Genomic DNA, 14,772 nt, shown 5'->3' with positions numbered 1-14,772 from the left:
TGCACATGCTGCAGCCTTGCTCCCAGCGCTGAGAGGAGGGTGTCTTTACAGAAACTACATTAAAAAGAGTGTACAGTGGAGTTGCAAAAAAACTGGCCCAGGACTAAGAAGACCCTTCTGAACTTGGTTCTGCCATTTGGGAGCGATCGATGTAAGCTGAAGAAGTCACTTTTTTTTTTGGCCATGCTGCTCAGCATGAGGGAATCTTAGTTCCCCGATCAGGAATCAAACCTTTGCCCCCTGCAGTGGAAGCTCAGAGTCCTAACCACTGGACCACCAGGGAAGTCCCAGGAAGTCACTTAGCCAAAAACGCAGGCAGTCACAACAACCATGCTTGTGTTCTGCTGTGAGAATCAGATGAGACGATAGACTTCAAAGTGTTTTACAAAGTCTCGAGGGATTATTATTTCATGATTGGAGGAAGAGGAGACAGCATTTAGTGACAAAGTTATAAAGGTAGATGTCGGGGAGGGTGGTTGATGGGAAGGGAGAACACAGCAGGTGCTCCTGGGGAGACTCAGCAGTCGGTGGTGACGGTGGCTGAGAGCTCCTGGATGCGCCAAGCACTGCAAGCCTTGCACAAGATGTGCCCATCCAGCGGGTAGCAGCCCTGACACTCACCCTCAGACGAGAGCAGCAGCCCACACTCCTGTTCGGAAAGAAGCAACAGCTTTCCATCAGGCCCGGACCCCTGAGTTCCTTCTCCCTCGTGCTCAGCACCCCAGACCCCAATAACCCTTTTTCCCTTGCCCAGCCCTCCTACCTCACACTTGTAACAGCCAATGTGAAAACTGCGATCCAGAGCTACGATTCGCACAGTCTCCTCCTGACCTGGCTCAGGCATGATGGCCCCACCACACACTGAGCATCTTGGAGCAAACTTCCTGGGGTGGAAGGGAACCAAGGAGGCTGTCAAGCCCCAGGGTTAGAGGGAACTAACAACAGAGCCCAGAGAAGGTGGGATGCTGGAGGGAACGGGAGAGGCCAGAGGTAGGTAGGGTCTTGGATCTTAGGGAAAGAGAGTGATTTTAACGAGAAGGAGGCATGGCCAGGGGTGTGAAACAGGAGCGGCTGGTACCGGGATATGAAGGAGAGATGAGGAAGATGGGAAAGGCCAGGCCAGACATCCTGAGACAAAAGGTGGGGACCCTGCTGACCTGTGGAAGTCCTCAATGCAGTGGATCTGGCTGGTGGCATCCACAGTGAAAGGGATGCCGTCGAGGCCTCGGTGGCACACCACACAGGTGAAGCAGCCAGGGTGGTAGGCCTTCCCCATAGCCCGCAGAATCCGGTCCAGGATGGGCTGGGAGCACGTGGAGCACTTCTCCAGGGTGGCCTGTCGGGAAGGAGGGCAGGAAGGTCGGGGGCTGGGGAGACCCACGGCAGCCCTTTACAGGCATCCTGCCAGCCTACGCATCTGTTTCTGTAGCCCCCTGCATGTGATTCAGTGAAAGGTGGCCTTGAACAGATCTGAGTACAAGCCCCAGCACTGCAGCTTCCTGGACAAATTTAACCTCTCTGAACTTCAGTTTCCTTCATTAGTAATATCTGTCTCACATTCCCTTAAATCTAAAATAAATGCCTCGGGACTTCCCTGGTGGTCCAGTGGTTAAGTATCCGCCTTCCAATACAGGGGACGCGGGTTCGATCCCTGGTCGGGGAACTAAGATCCCACATGCTGTGGGGCAACTAATCCCATACGCCACAACTAGAGAGGCTGCGTGCCGCAAACTACAGAGCCCACGCGCCCTGGAGCCCGAGAGCCACAACTGGAGGAGAGAAAACCCGTGCGCCACAACGAAGAGCCCGTGTGGCGCAACGAAAGATCCCATGTGCCGCAACTAAGATCCGATGCAGCCAAAAGAATCTTTAATTGAAATTAAAATAAAATAAATGCCTCACACGTATGAGGGAATATCGTCCTTCCTCTCCAGCAGCCAGTGTATCGCTACTGACTTCATTCATCTCCTCTTGTGTATCAGTTTTAGTCCCCCTGCTTCAAGCCCTATTCCTCTCTGGGGCTCAGATATGGAGTTCCCATCTCGGACTGGAAACCGCCCCCCCAGCCCCAACCACTCACCACATAGCAACTCTCACAATATGCCCTCCTCTCCACAGCGTAGAAATGCTGGCCCCGGAGCTGGGCCCGGCACGTAGAACACACAAAGCAGCCAACGTGAAAGACGCGGTCCAGGGCCACGACCCCGGCCCCATCCCCGACCACATCTTCTCTGCAACCACCACACCGGCCTGGGGATGGGGAGGGAGAGGGTCAATCTGCACAGGCTGGGAAGCTGGATCCACGGGCCTTCTGACTCTCCAGCCCCACCTCCCCTTTCCAGTCCTGCCGGGGGTCAGCTCACCCACCAAAGTACTCCCCGCTGGGTGGGTGGTTCATGTCATGCACCAGCTTCTTGGTCAGCCTCTCAAGCTCCTCCTCCGGAGGCTGGCTCAGGGGGACCTGGGAGGTGAGAATCAGGGGCTTGGCCCAACCTCTAGCTCCTGATGCTGTCACTGAGGGTGACCAGGCAATTCTACCCAGAGAGTTCATCGGAGAACATCCCAGCTCAGGGGCCAGGGGTGCCCCTGCAGGAGCCAGTGTGCAGATCTAGACCCCTTCCTCCTTTATTTCCTGACCTGCCCCCACCCCCAGAGGATCCAGAGCTCCAGCGCCCCAGACCTCTGACAACCGGGACGTGAACCCCCACACACACCCCAACCGGTCGGCGTCCAGTTGTCTTTGAAGACCCCAAATCCCAGTGCCCGGGGGCTTACCTGGGACCCATACCCGCCTCCTCTTCCTCCGGCAGAGCTGGAGACCCCAGCAGCCTCTTCTTTGCCCCCCGGCCCTGGCTCGCGGTGGCTCCTATAGCCAGCCCCCCAGACTTCACCTCGGCCTGGGAGAGGAAAGTGGGGCCCCGGGAGGGGCCCAGAGGCCTGAGAGGCCCCCCGCCTGGGGGGGCCACAGCCCCTCACTGGTTGTGCCACCTTCACTTGCACAGGGAAGGCAGGGCCGGCGGGGGTGCTGGCCGTAGCATAGGAGGCTGGAGTGGGGCCCCCATAGGGGGATGCTGGGAGCGGCGGGGGAGGAACACCCCCTCCATTCGGCTTCAGGGAGCCTGAGCCTGAGCGGTAGGCAGGGGGCTGAGGGGGCTCGTAAGCCTGGGGAGAAACGCAGACCAGAAGGAGTGAGCTGGGCCCATTCTAGGACACACATCTGTAGAACCCCCTACCCCATGTGGCACCCAGGCAAGCAATGGTTTTGACAAGGGGCCTCCCTCAAGTGGTTGACAACCTGGTGAGTCTTGGTGACCCAGCTTCCTCCACGCTGGTGTGGGCATCACTCACACAGAGGGGGAGAGCAGGTGAGAATTCAGAGTAGGGACCAGGCTGGGGGGGGGGGGCGGGGCACGGGACAAGGACCGGAAGGGACAGGGGCAGGACAGGGGAGTCACCTGCCGGTCAGGCCGCCTTGGGGCGTGACCTCGACCCCCGTCCAACTCAGCCAGCATGCTGGTCAGGGAATCTATCTCAGCATCCAGACTTCCTGGGCGCAAGCCCCCCCTGTCTGCGGGGAGCCCCTGGGGATGGAGCAAAAGCAGGGAGAAAGCAAATCACACGGTCTCCTCTCCTGCCCTAAGCCCCCCCACCCCCCCAATCCCCGTGCTCACCTGCGAGCGCTGGGGTGCTCCATGGCACCCCACCCAGGCCAGCCCCCGATCCTCCGGTCCCCCAGGGGCCTGGTAACACTGCTCAGATGGGAGGGGGCAAAAATTGACCCTGGGGTGGGGCTGGAGTGCTGGGTTGAGGGAAGAGAGAGTGAAGGTGGGGTTGGGGAAGGAGAGGGTGACACTTGTGGACGCCGCCGTCTTGGGTCCCTCTTCTCCCCTCCCCCACGCCCCCACCCCCGCACCTGGGGTCCGCGGATGGGGCAGGAGGCAGGGAGGGCCGCGAGGGGGCAGGGGCGGCGGGGTTCAGCCGGGCTTGGGAAGGGGCGGCAGCGGCGGGCTCAGCGGGAGGCAGGAGCCACAGGACAGAGGTGAGCGCTGGTGGCCCGGTGGCCTCCTCGGCCGCACTGGGTTGCCTTACCTGCTCCGTGGGCCACCGGCGGCCCCGAGGCGCCTCGGGGGAGCCCTCTCCCCTGAGGGGCTCTGGCAGGCTCCGGCTGCTTCGGGGTGAGCCAGGTGGGCCCGGACATGGCCTGGAAAGGGGGACTCCAGACAGCGGTCAGGGCCCCACGGAGCCCCGGGCGTCTGATTTTGATCCCTTCTTCTGTCCCACACCTCGCTTGGGACTCCAGGAAAGAAACTTTTTCTGGCTTTTTTTTTCCCCTTCCTCCCTAATTTTGGGGACGGCCACGCCCCCGGTGACGTCACCGCATTCCTGGGGGAGGGTCACGTGGCCCCCTAGGCCCTAAACTGCCGTCCTCCCCGAGTCGGGCCCCCTCCTGAGAGCAGGGAGGGCTTTCCTCGGGAGCCTGAGTCTGGGGGCTGCAGGCAGCCTCCATCTCCACCAGCTTCCCCCAGGCCCGGAGCCCCGGGTCCCGCACGTGGCCCCCTCGCCGCTGGGACGCTCCAGCGCCCCTCTTTCCCCATCCCCCATACAGATTTCTCCCTCTTTCCGTCCCAGCTACCCGTCCCGCTCCAGAAGCGCCCGGCAAACGCGTAGTGTTTTGATCTTTTATTCACGTTCGGCAGTTAGAAAAATAAAACAGAACAAAAACATCAAAAGCCCAGTGGTCGGGGAGTCTGTTGGGCGAGGTGGGGAGACTGAGGTAGCCTAGAGTCACAAGTGGAGACCCAGCCCCCGTCAAGGCACGGGTGAAGGGAGGGAGGCCAGCGGGGGAGGGAGCCCTCCCCCGTGGTGGCGGGGACAGCTGCCCTGCGTTAGTTAGTGCATCGGGGCCCCTCTCCCAGAGACCGAGAGATGCCAGAGACCAGGATCCCCACCAGGACCCTCCACCAGGGTCCGAGTCCCATGTGCCAGGCGGGTGGAAGGCGGCCCTTCCCCTCCTCACCCCGTCATCAGGGTGGGCCACCCGATTACGATTACCTGGACACTCTCTACTTGGAATGGGCATCAGAGATCAGTGCAAGTGACAGGGGTGACGCCATGAATGAGCAGCGTGGGGCCCAGATCGCGGCTCAGAATTTCCAGCAGCGCCAGGTAGCGAGGATAGCGAGCAGGGTCAGCAGGTGGCCGAGGCAGGTACAGGAAGGTCAGAGCGGTGGCGGGCCCCTCCTCGCCATCCCCACCCTCAGGGCCTCCAGGCCCCCCTCCTCTGCCGCGCCCCTGCTGGGCCCGAACCAGGGCGTTGGCACTACATGCCAGGGCCTCTGCCTCGGCGTCTCCCCGCCTGCCGTTGACGAAGTCCCCTTCCTCCTCCTCCTCAGGCTCCTGGGACGACGCAGACCCCTCGCCCCACACCACCTCCTGCACCTGGGCCCGGATCCTCAGCTGGCTCAGCAGTGCCCGCAGCCGCCCCTCGGCTGCCCCTGGCGCCTCGCGAGGCCCCAGGCACAAGAAGATCCGCAGGCGGGCACTGTGCCAAGCAGGCACCATGCCCAAGATGGTTGCCATCTGCAGCAGGAAGAGGCCGCAGACATCCACGTAGCCGGGCCCGCCCCGGGGCCGCAGCAGGTTGAGGGGCCACACGTCCACGTGATGCAGCTGAGAGGTGCCCCCCGATCCCCGGTTTAGACGCTCGGGGGGCAGGGCTCCACAGGCCCGGGCCAGAACCACATTCTTGTTCATCTTCAGGGCATCTGCCACTGTGGCCACGTAGTCCTGGGGACTGAGAGCCCGGGGGCTTCCTGGAGCCCGGGGTGGAGGGAACAGGGTGCTCAGGGCTGGGGACCCGCCCTCCTGGGTGCCATCCGCAGGCTCAGAGAAAGCTGGGTCCGTCAGGAAGTGGTCCTGGGGTGCAGCATCATCGTAGAAACCCAGGACCAGCGTGTTGGGCTTCATGCCACCTGGGGTAGGCAGGAAGGAACCCACAGGAATCAGTCATGGCTGAGTTCACACTATGCTAATAGGTGTCCACTCCCACCCGCTGACAGCAACGTGTGTCAGCCATCAGGTATGACATGTGCATTGTGCTTGGCCTCTTAAGGCAACATTATGCACATTTGCATAATGATTTTTAGTTTTCCCAAACACTTTCACATGCATTTATTTGATTTATCTCCATGACTAATCTCCCCCATTTAAATAGGCAAAGTTCGCCTTAGGATTCTTCTAACTAAGAAGCACTTCCGTTCCGGGGCAGTAGGATGTATTCACCCTGGGCTTCAACGCCTTTTTCATGATAGGAGATACAAGTCTGACTCCACTGGCAGATGGGACCCCCTGATTAGTCAAGCTCATGGCCTCAATCCCCAGGGAAACAGCGCTCAGACCCTGCTAGGGGAGGATGAGAACTCAGGGCTGGGGCTGCACAATCTATGACTGCAAAGCCCTAACGACAGCGTGTCCAAAGCACTGTCCCCTGTGAGCCACCATCTGCACGCTGACTGGAGCCCCCAACCTGTTGAAAGCACTTTGTGTTTTAACTCATCTGATCCTTGAAGCAACAGTATGAGGTAGGGACTATTACTCACCCCCTTTTACAGATAAGGAACCTGAGACCCAGAGAGGTGAAGTCACTTGCCCAAAGGCTCATGGCTGATACACACTGGGGCCAGCAAGTGAACACGAGGTACCCAGCACCAGAGCCCATTCTCTGAGCCACTAAGCTGGTGGTGCACCAACCACAAAGTCCCCAGTCCCTGCTGACAGCTCCTGGGTTTTAGTATCTGAACAACGAATATGGAATCAGATAATTTCCCCTGTACCAGGGCTGAGTTTACAGGAAGACTCAGACCTCCTCTAAGACCCCTTCTCACGGGACAAAAGGTGTACTCAAAATCTGCCAGTAAATCAAATTCTCCATGCTGGGCGATTAACCACTTAAAGGAAACCTTTTCCTTTTCATCTGAATCATTTTCTGCAGGATGAATTGCGTGAAAGGAGTGGTCTCTTGGTCCAGAGACCAAGGGTCTCTCCCCAACAAAAGGTGGGGCTGGGGAGAGACAAGCCCTCAGATGCTCCAGGTTCTAGTTATAACATGCTTGATAACACCCCTAAAACACCTTGGCAGGTGGGAACTCCAGCTGATCTTGCAAATTAAACTAGTCACACCCCCTCCTGAGCATTTTCCGGGGTTCTGATTGACTCCGACCAGGGCAATGTCCAACACTTGAACTTTAGCCAGATTGTAAGTGGAGCAGGAAGCAAGCACTCAGAGAGGACATAGACGCCAGTCCCGGGGTTGAGAAAGATGGAGGCGCTGAGCAGCGATTTGAAGGAAGCTGGGGAGCTGGGCTGGAGGCCTTGGCACGAAGACACAGTCACGGAGCTGGGACCATTCCACTCCATGCGACAGCATCAGACCCACATACCCTTGGCATCCTTTGTAGTCTCTGGGGGCCACATTACACGGCCCCCTACTTCTCTGCTGCTCTCAAGGCCCAACTGAGATACCATCTCATCACAAAACCTCTGCCGGCCACATCGGTGACAGTGGTCTTCCTCTCTCTGAACTCTGGTGGTTAGAAAGCATCTACCCTAGATTTGATGGGGCAGCCCCACCTCAAATACTTCTCCCACTGCCCCCTGAAAGACAACAGGCTCTTCAGAGCCTGTGCCCCAAGCATGGGTCAGAAAGAAAACAAACAAATGGTGTTGCTCCATCTCTAGTCCTTAAGGCATCACCTTGGAGACCTTATCACTCACTGTCTTTTATCTTTGAGAACCAAGTCCTGTCTGCACTAGACTGTGGGTGTGGAGTTTTGGAGTTTGCAATCTGTGGTTGACTCTCTGGGGGAGGGGAGCAGAGATTGAGAGGGGCCACGGGCACCCGGAGAGGAGCAGCTCACCAAGACCTGAGATCCGCAGCAGGTGCTGAGCCCCCTGGCGCACGGAGGGCGAGAGGGTGAGGTCCACGAAGGCCTTCACTTGGGCCCGGTCCACCAGGCTCAGCCACGCCCCGTACTGTGGCTGCACGGGGTCCGAGGGCAGGGAGTCTGCGGAGGAGGCAGGCAGCCCATGTGGGCCAGATTCACGTACTTTCTCCTAGAGTCCAAGTCCACGTGGGCAGAAAAGAAAGGTCTGGGCAGGGGTATGGCTGGTAGGGAAGGTCATCTGGGAAGAAGCACGAGGCCTCTGGGGCACAAAGAACACAAAGAGCTTCTGGGAACGGGAGGGAGGGAGAGGTCGGGGCGGAGGGGTGGGTGGAGGGCAACTGACCGAGGTCTCCCAGGGTGACATGGCCCAGCACATAGAGGCCCCCTTTCTTGAGCTGGTTGGCCAACCGCAGCAGAGGCAGCGCGCCCCGAGGGTTCCCCACCAGCAGCAGCAGCTGCGGCCGCCAGAACTTCACGTGGTCCTTCCGGACGTCCAGCCTGAGCAGGTACTTCCGCACCTGGGGACCAGGTGAGGTGACAGGAGGACGGGCTCCGGGGCGCGGCGCCCATTCACCACCTGGGCCGGAACCAGCGCAGGCAGCCCGGGGAAGAGGAGGGCTCCTCCGGGCGTGGGCGTTCCCGTCCCAGCCCCTCCCCTCCCCTTCCCCTCCCCTCCCCCCTCCCCCAGCTCCCCCCACCTGATGGAAAAGCAGGGCCTGGCTGACGTAACCCCAGCTGCTGGGGCCTCCTCGAGCCGTGAGCAGGGCAGAAAGCAGGCCCATGAGAAGCAGGGAGCCGCCGGCGGCCCCGGGGCTGATGAGGAACATCATGAGCCCGCAGGAGGCCACGCCCAGCAAGCAGGTGTGCCAGGAGAAGAGGCTGAAGGCGGGGCTGGGGACAGAGAGGGAAGGACGCTCAGGGCTGCCCCGACCGCGAGCCGCTCCACTCCATCCCCAGCCTCTCCCCGCTCGGTCCCAGGCCTTCCCATTCCTCCCTCTCTTTCTCTGAGGACACAGGCATCTCCTTCGCTCACCGGAAGTTGGGGGCCGAGGCCCACTCGAGGCTCAGGCAGGACAGGTCCACGGCAGCATAGGCCACCAAGTAGAAGACAGTGACCACAGCGGCCAGCGTGTTCAGCTTCCCAGCCAGGAGCACCAGCTGGACAAGGACCAAGAGGCTGGGCGTTCATCCACGCGCCCCGCTCCCCCATCAAACGCCAACACATCCTGCCTTTTCAGGCACGTCTCCCAGTGCGCGTCTGACCTTTCCTGGTCCCGCGAGTGTAACGGGGGGTGCGGGGCTTACGGTGAGGGTGAGGGTGAGGGCAGCTTGAAGAGGAAAGCTTACCTGCACTAGGCCCCAAGAATACAGCACGGCTCCCCAGGGGTTCCCCCCTTGGGATATAACCTTAGCTGGCGCCAGGATCACTCCTGTGCAAACGGAAATGCAGCAGACACATCAGCCTGGGCCAAGGTGGGGACCGAGACAGACACAGGAGGGTGTGCTCAGAGCCGGGCACGAGGCAGGGGACAGCGCACCAAAGAGGTTGTCCTGGGCCAGGGCGTGGAGGATGCGGGAGGCGCCAATGAGGGAGCTCATGGAGGCTGAGAGCGATGTGGCATAGATACCGGTCAGCACCAGCGGGGGCCACAGGCTGATGGCTTGGAAGAACCCATAGTCCTCCTGCAGCAGGATCCTACAGGGAAGGAAAGGAGGACGACGCAGATGATAAATGTGCATCCACCCTAGGGGCCTGGTGAGAACAGTTCTCACAACACTGGCTGAGGTTAAGCACTGGGTATTCTGAGCTGACCCCAGCCCTGATCTCAAGGACCGTATTAATAGATCAAGTGTGCCCAGGGGTTAGACTTGGCATTCACTGGTTTTCGTTGGGCTGCTTTGGATTTAATCACAGGGTGGACATTCCCAACAGTACGTGCACAAGAAGCCAAATATTTATGGAAATACAAATTGACTAGAAAGCTGTTCCCCACCCCACCCCCAAACCAAGTACTTACAATAGTACCAGGCACAAAGCAAATGCTGGCTTCGGGTTGGCTGTTACTATGTAGCCAGCCCTCTGCATCCGGGGCAGCAGCTCTAACTCTCTCCCAGTGGGAGGAACAGTCCCCATTTTCTCCACACCGCCCAACAGCTTGGGTATCTGCCCCCCGCCCGCCCCGGCCCGTGCTTCCCTTGGTGATCCAGGTGTGACAACACCTCCACTCCACCCCCTCAAGGACCAGGCTCACCCCCTCCCCAGGCACCTGTCACAGGTGAAGCTGGAGAGGAAGAAAAGCAGGATGTAGATGAAGAAAGTATAGGCAACGGCAACAATCGTGCCCAGAGGAATGGCCCGGCTGGGATCCTTCAGCTCCCCTGGAGGGCAGGGAGCAGAGGGAGGGAGGTCAACCCTCCACCATGCCCTGTATCCCTGAACCCTCAGTGCCCTGTAGGGGCACAAGGTGGCAAGGCAGCCCCCCTCCCCCAAGGACTCTCACCTGACATGTTGGCCCCAGCCATGATGCCTGTGCAGCCGTTAAAAAGGACGGCAAAGACGCTAGCAAAGGTCATCGTGGCCCCCGTGGTGTAGTCCTTGGCGTAGCCAGCTGAGGAGAGGGGAATCGTCCCCAGGGAGGAGAGGGGATCAGCATCAGTCCTAGGAATCTGGGCGTTTTGGCCCTGCTACCCTCTCCTCACGTTCTAAACCTCCCCCCACGGCCTCCCCACCAGCCTCACCAGCTCACCGAGACCCCAGCCCTGAGACCCCAGCCCTGACCCGTCTCTGGCCCTGGCTCAGCTGACCTCATCACCTCCTTCTCCCCCTGCTCCTCCATTCCTCCCTCCAGGCCTTCATCCACGCTCTTTCCTAAGACGTCTTCCCTCCACCTCCTATCTGAATTTCCCAACCCCGCTCACGCCACCTCTAGCTCCAGCGGCCCGCGCCCTCCCCGGCCCAAACCCAGGGCTCCCTCCTCTGGACTCCTCTGTGCTTCTTGTCTACTTGAATCACATTCGGTCCTATTATGCAGTTTGTTTCCTGATGTACATCTTATCTGTCCAACTAAACAAGTTCCTCTAAGGTAGGGACTGTCACGTGGTCACTCTCGTGCCCAGCTGGGCCAAACAGACAGCGGCCAGTACACGCCCAACAGATCTTAATCAACATGTACTGCTCGAGGTCCAGACCTCCCGCGCCTGATTTTCTCTGACATCTCTTCTCATCCAGGGATTCCAAGACCCCCCCCACACACACACACACGCCCGCCCCTCGCCCTGAGAACCCCAGGGCTCCTGCACCCAGCTTACCGCCCAGATTGGCCTTCAGGGTGCTGCTGTTGAAGCCGGTGAAGTGGCCAACCTGGGGTGGCAGGGAGGAGCCGTTGGGGCCAGGCCTAGGGGTCAAGGGGATGTCCCTGGGCCTCACAGCCACAAAGCTGACCAGCACGGAGGCCAGGGAACCGGAGACCAGCAGGAATGTGAGGAAGGAGGCGCGGGCGTAGAGGCCGGCTCCCAGGGTGCAGACCCCGCCCACCAGGCCCAGCAGCAAGGAGCCATAGAGCAGGTTCCAGCCGTAGCCCTGGGGTAAGACGCGGAGCCCGCTGGACCCCGTGGCATCTGTAGAGAGGAAGGAACAGAGTTAGAAAGCCAGACCCCCAAGGAGGGACCCCAACCATGACTCAAAGCAGGAAGAGACCCCATCTTTGAGAGGCCATCTTTCCCACTCCCCCGCCCAGCTGTAGCCCAGCATCCTAGCCCTGCCTGGTGGGTACCACCAATCTTGCTCTGTCAACTTTAGGAGTGTTAATCTGGCCTCCCTGACTAGATGGGAAGCTCCTCATGGGCCAGGACATTCTCTCGGATGTCTGGATGTCTGCACGAGGCTGGGCACACAGCAGGAGCTCAAGAAAGTTGAGCTAAAGGACCACTATGCATCTCTCCTGGAGAGGGCTTCTCTCCCTGCCATGATCCCAGAATCCCAGACCCGGCAAATCTTCAGAGCTGCCCAGACCAGGGTGGGGAGCACAAACCAGCCCCGAAGACATCAAGCATGGCCTCCACCAGCCCCAGCAGGGAGACAGCACAGCCACAGACGTTAGCCAGGTAGAACATGAGGCCGATGCTGCCCCCGACCTCAGGCCCCAGGGTGCGACTGATCATGACTGAAAGTGGAAGCAGGGGGTGAGTGTTAAGGGAAAAGAAACTGAACTGGAGCGTGAGGAAGGGCCCGGGCACAAAGCACCATGCAGCTGGCCCTCCAGGGCTCATCTCCCTGAACACACAGGACTGTGCCCAGAGGCAGTGTGTCCCACTGCTGCCACTCCCAAGCCACGTGGCTTTGCCCAAGTCACTAATGCCCTTGAATTTCCTCGTCCATAAGATGAATACTACCTAACTGACAGGACTGTCAATTAGAACCAAAATGGCAGCTGGGAAGACACCTGGTGAACTGGAAAGTGGCACTAACGTGTCAGGTCGTGTTTGTCACCTTCGCCATACCAACCTGTCTGCTGGACATTCATTAGAACTTGTCCCCTCTTGTCCTACCCCCCAGGGGATGCAGGGAGGGGCCCTCTCCTCCTCCCCTATAAGACAGAAGAGCCCAGACCCCTGTCCACCGACGTTGGAGGATACAGTAGGCTCCGCCCCCTCGCACAGCTCCATTGGTAGCGATGGCACAGACGGAGAGGACAGTGAGTGCCAGGATGAAGTAGGCAACCAGGAGCATGGCCAAAGCCTGCAGCAGCCCAGCATGGCCCACGACGAACCCTGGGACAGGAGTGGCAAAGCAGGTGGGATGGCGGCTCACCCATCGCACCCCCCACCCCACCCCAAGCCCTTCATCCACCTGCTTCTCCCAGGGCCCTTCCCCAACCTCATCCCAGTCCCACCCCACTGAACCCCCGAGTAAACCCCTGCCACTCACCAATCCTCAAGAAGACAACTATACTGAACATGGACAGGACCGTGGGTACCACCACACCCAGGAAGGTGGAGAGCTTCCGGGCAGATGTCCCTCCAGGACCCCCGGCCCCATTGGCAGGGAAGGAAACCCCCTCCTCCCCCAGGAGCCGGTAGGCCAGCAGAGGAGAGTTCTCATTGGCCATGGTCGACAGCGGGCAGAGGAAGCCGCCAAAGGGTTATGAAGCCTGCAAAGAGTTTGCTGAGTGGAAGGCAGCTCTGTGGAGCCCCCCACAAAACACCTCTAATCAAACACCCAGAAGCTTCCCCAAAAAGGAAACACACACACAGACACACTCACGTTCACCAACAACTCAAACAGTTAGTGGAGAGCAGACTGGTCCTGGCCACTGGCCCAACAATGGCAGACTCTTAAGCCTCAGCAGTGGGTACCATGGCCCCTCCCAGCTCCTGAGGCCACCCCTTCCCCCGTATCCCTGAGACTAGGGATGGCAGTGGCTCTGGAAAGGTGCAAAGATCCTCCGCCTTCTTAACTAGCAGCACAAGAGGAAGCAAATCCCCCAAAAGGGAAATGAGTGATGGGCAGGAGGCCCTCCTCACCCCCTCCTCCAGAGTCCTGAGCCGCCCCCCAAGATCCTCCATGCAATCACCTCATCCCCGGGCGATAAGAAACTTCCGAATCTTCCAAAGCCCCACCCTCCATCAACACTCTCCCTCAACCCATCTCAAACAGCCTCCTCTTTCCTTAATCTCACCAGATTCCTCCCACCCACACAGGCGTCCCCCAAACTCTACCGCCCCAACAACTCCTCGACGACCAAAACAAAAACACCGTCCGGCGACACAAGGTGGTCCTCCTCCCCGCACCGGTTCCTGCCCACTTTCTCCCGGGACTGGTTGGAGGAGGCCGAGATTTGCTCCTCCCCGGCCAGGCGCACCCTCACCGCCCGGGTGTGGCAGGGCGTTCACTTACCCACCGGAGGACGCAGCCGCTCAGGAGTGATCCCCGAGAGCCGGAGGGTCCGTTACTGGAGGAGGGGGCGCGGGTGCCGGAAAAGACAGCTGTGGCTACCGGGATGCCAGGCCCGGAGCCTCACCCACCCCCAGCACACACGCGCTCCATTGGTCCCCGGGCCCGGCCCCGCCCCGTGGGCGAGCCCGGGGAAGCCCCGCCCCACCCGGCTCTCGCTGCCTGCGCGGCTCCCGCCCCACGTGCGACCCGGGTGCTGCCTGGGGTCGCCACTCAGACGTGCGTCTCCGGAAGGGTGTGGGCCACGGCTCTCACTGCGCCTATCACCCTGATGCAAACAGGCGCCCGCCGCGCGGGCCGGACTCCACTGGAAGCTCGGAGGCGCCCGGAGGAGACACTGCTGAAAGGGGCGTGTCGTGACGGCAGAAGGCCTCCGGCAGGTGGGCGGGGCCACAACACCTGGCCCAGGTGCGCCACCCGGAACGTGGGGCCCTGTCGGCCCACGCCTTCCGGGGTCCTACTCCTCCAGCCTCTCGGATCCTTGCAAAGCCCACCAGGTCCTGGCCTCAGCCCCCGCCCCTGCGGCGCCCTCAGCTCGCGCCCTGTCCAGCCCACTGGCTGCTCTCCTCTCTTCCGCCACCAGAGGGAGCCATTGGCCGCCGATCCGGGCGAGCCCTGGAGGCGCAAGCCGCCGTAGGTCGGATTGGTCCCCCGCCCGCTTTCGCGCCTCCCCGCAAGGTTGTCCTCTCCAGACTTTTGAACCTCTGAGAGTTAGGACCCACTCCTCACTCTTTACAGGTGCCATCAACGTCGGCACCACCTGGCAACGTTTCCTCATCTGTAAAATGGGGATTAACTAGACCCTCCCGCTTAAGGTTGCTGTGAGTGTTCAATAAACTAATAGGCACTTGAGAACAATACCGAAATGTTCAACAA

General features: G+C 60.2%; 2 protein-coding genes across 3 annotated transcripts; both read right to left on the bottom strand.

Moving 5' to 3' along the window:
• Positions 1-378: 378 nt before the first annotated feature.
• TRIP6 (thyroid hormone receptor interactor 6) lies at positions 379-4,344 on the bottom strand. Its single transcript, XM_060120402.1, has 9 exons — positions 4,090-4,344; positions 3,672-3,799; positions 3,456-3,581; positions 2,776-3,162; positions 2,368-2,461; positions 2,081-2,250; positions 1,158-1,336; positions 764-884; positions 379-649 (listed from the first exon to the last, which is right to left on the bottom strand). Exons 1-9 carry the CDS (start codon positions 4,196-4,198, stop codon positions 518-520), a joined length of 1,446 nt encoding a protein of 481 aa, XP_059976385.1. The 5' UTR covers positions 4,199-4,344; the 3' UTR covers positions 379-517.
• Positions 4,345-4,682: 338 nt separating this feature from the next.
• On the bottom strand, positions 4,683-13,963 carry SLC12A9 (solute carrier family 12 member 9). 2 transcript variants are annotated; one of them, XM_060120346.1, is made up of 14 exons: positions 13,840-13,963; positions 12,871-13,093; positions 12,579-12,713; positions 11,975-12,106; positions 11,253-11,561; positions 10,445-10,552; positions 10,211-10,322; positions 9,482-9,639; positions 9,291-9,373; positions 8,977-9,101; positions 8,642-8,834; positions 8,287-8,461; positions 7,917-8,063; positions 4,683-5,972 (listed from the first exon to the last, which is right to left on the bottom strand). In XM_060120346.1, the coding sequence occupies exons 2-14, from the start codon at positions 13,049-13,051 to the stop codon at positions 5,080-5,082; spliced, it is 2,751 nt and encodes a 916-aa protein (XP_059976329.1). In that variant the 5' UTR covers positions 13,052-13,093; positions 13,840-13,963; the 3' UTR covers positions 4,683-5,079. The 2 variants fall into 2 exon arrangements, with proteins under 2 accessions (XP_059976329.1, XP_059976330.1); XM_060120347.1 differs by lacking the exon at positions 12,871-13,093.
• Positions 13,964-14,772: the final 809 nt, after the last annotated feature.

Source organism: Mesoplodon densirostris, chromosome 16, assembly GCF_025265405.1.
Source record: "Mesoplodon densirostris isolate mMesDen1 chromosome 16, mMesDen1 primary haplotype, whole genome shotgun sequence".
NCBI lineage: Eukaryota > Metazoa > Chordata > Mammalia > Artiodactyla > Ziphiidae > Mesoplodon > Mesoplodon densirostris.
Note: the sequence above shows the minus strand (reverse complement) of the source record. Positions and strands in the feature narration are given on the sequence as shown.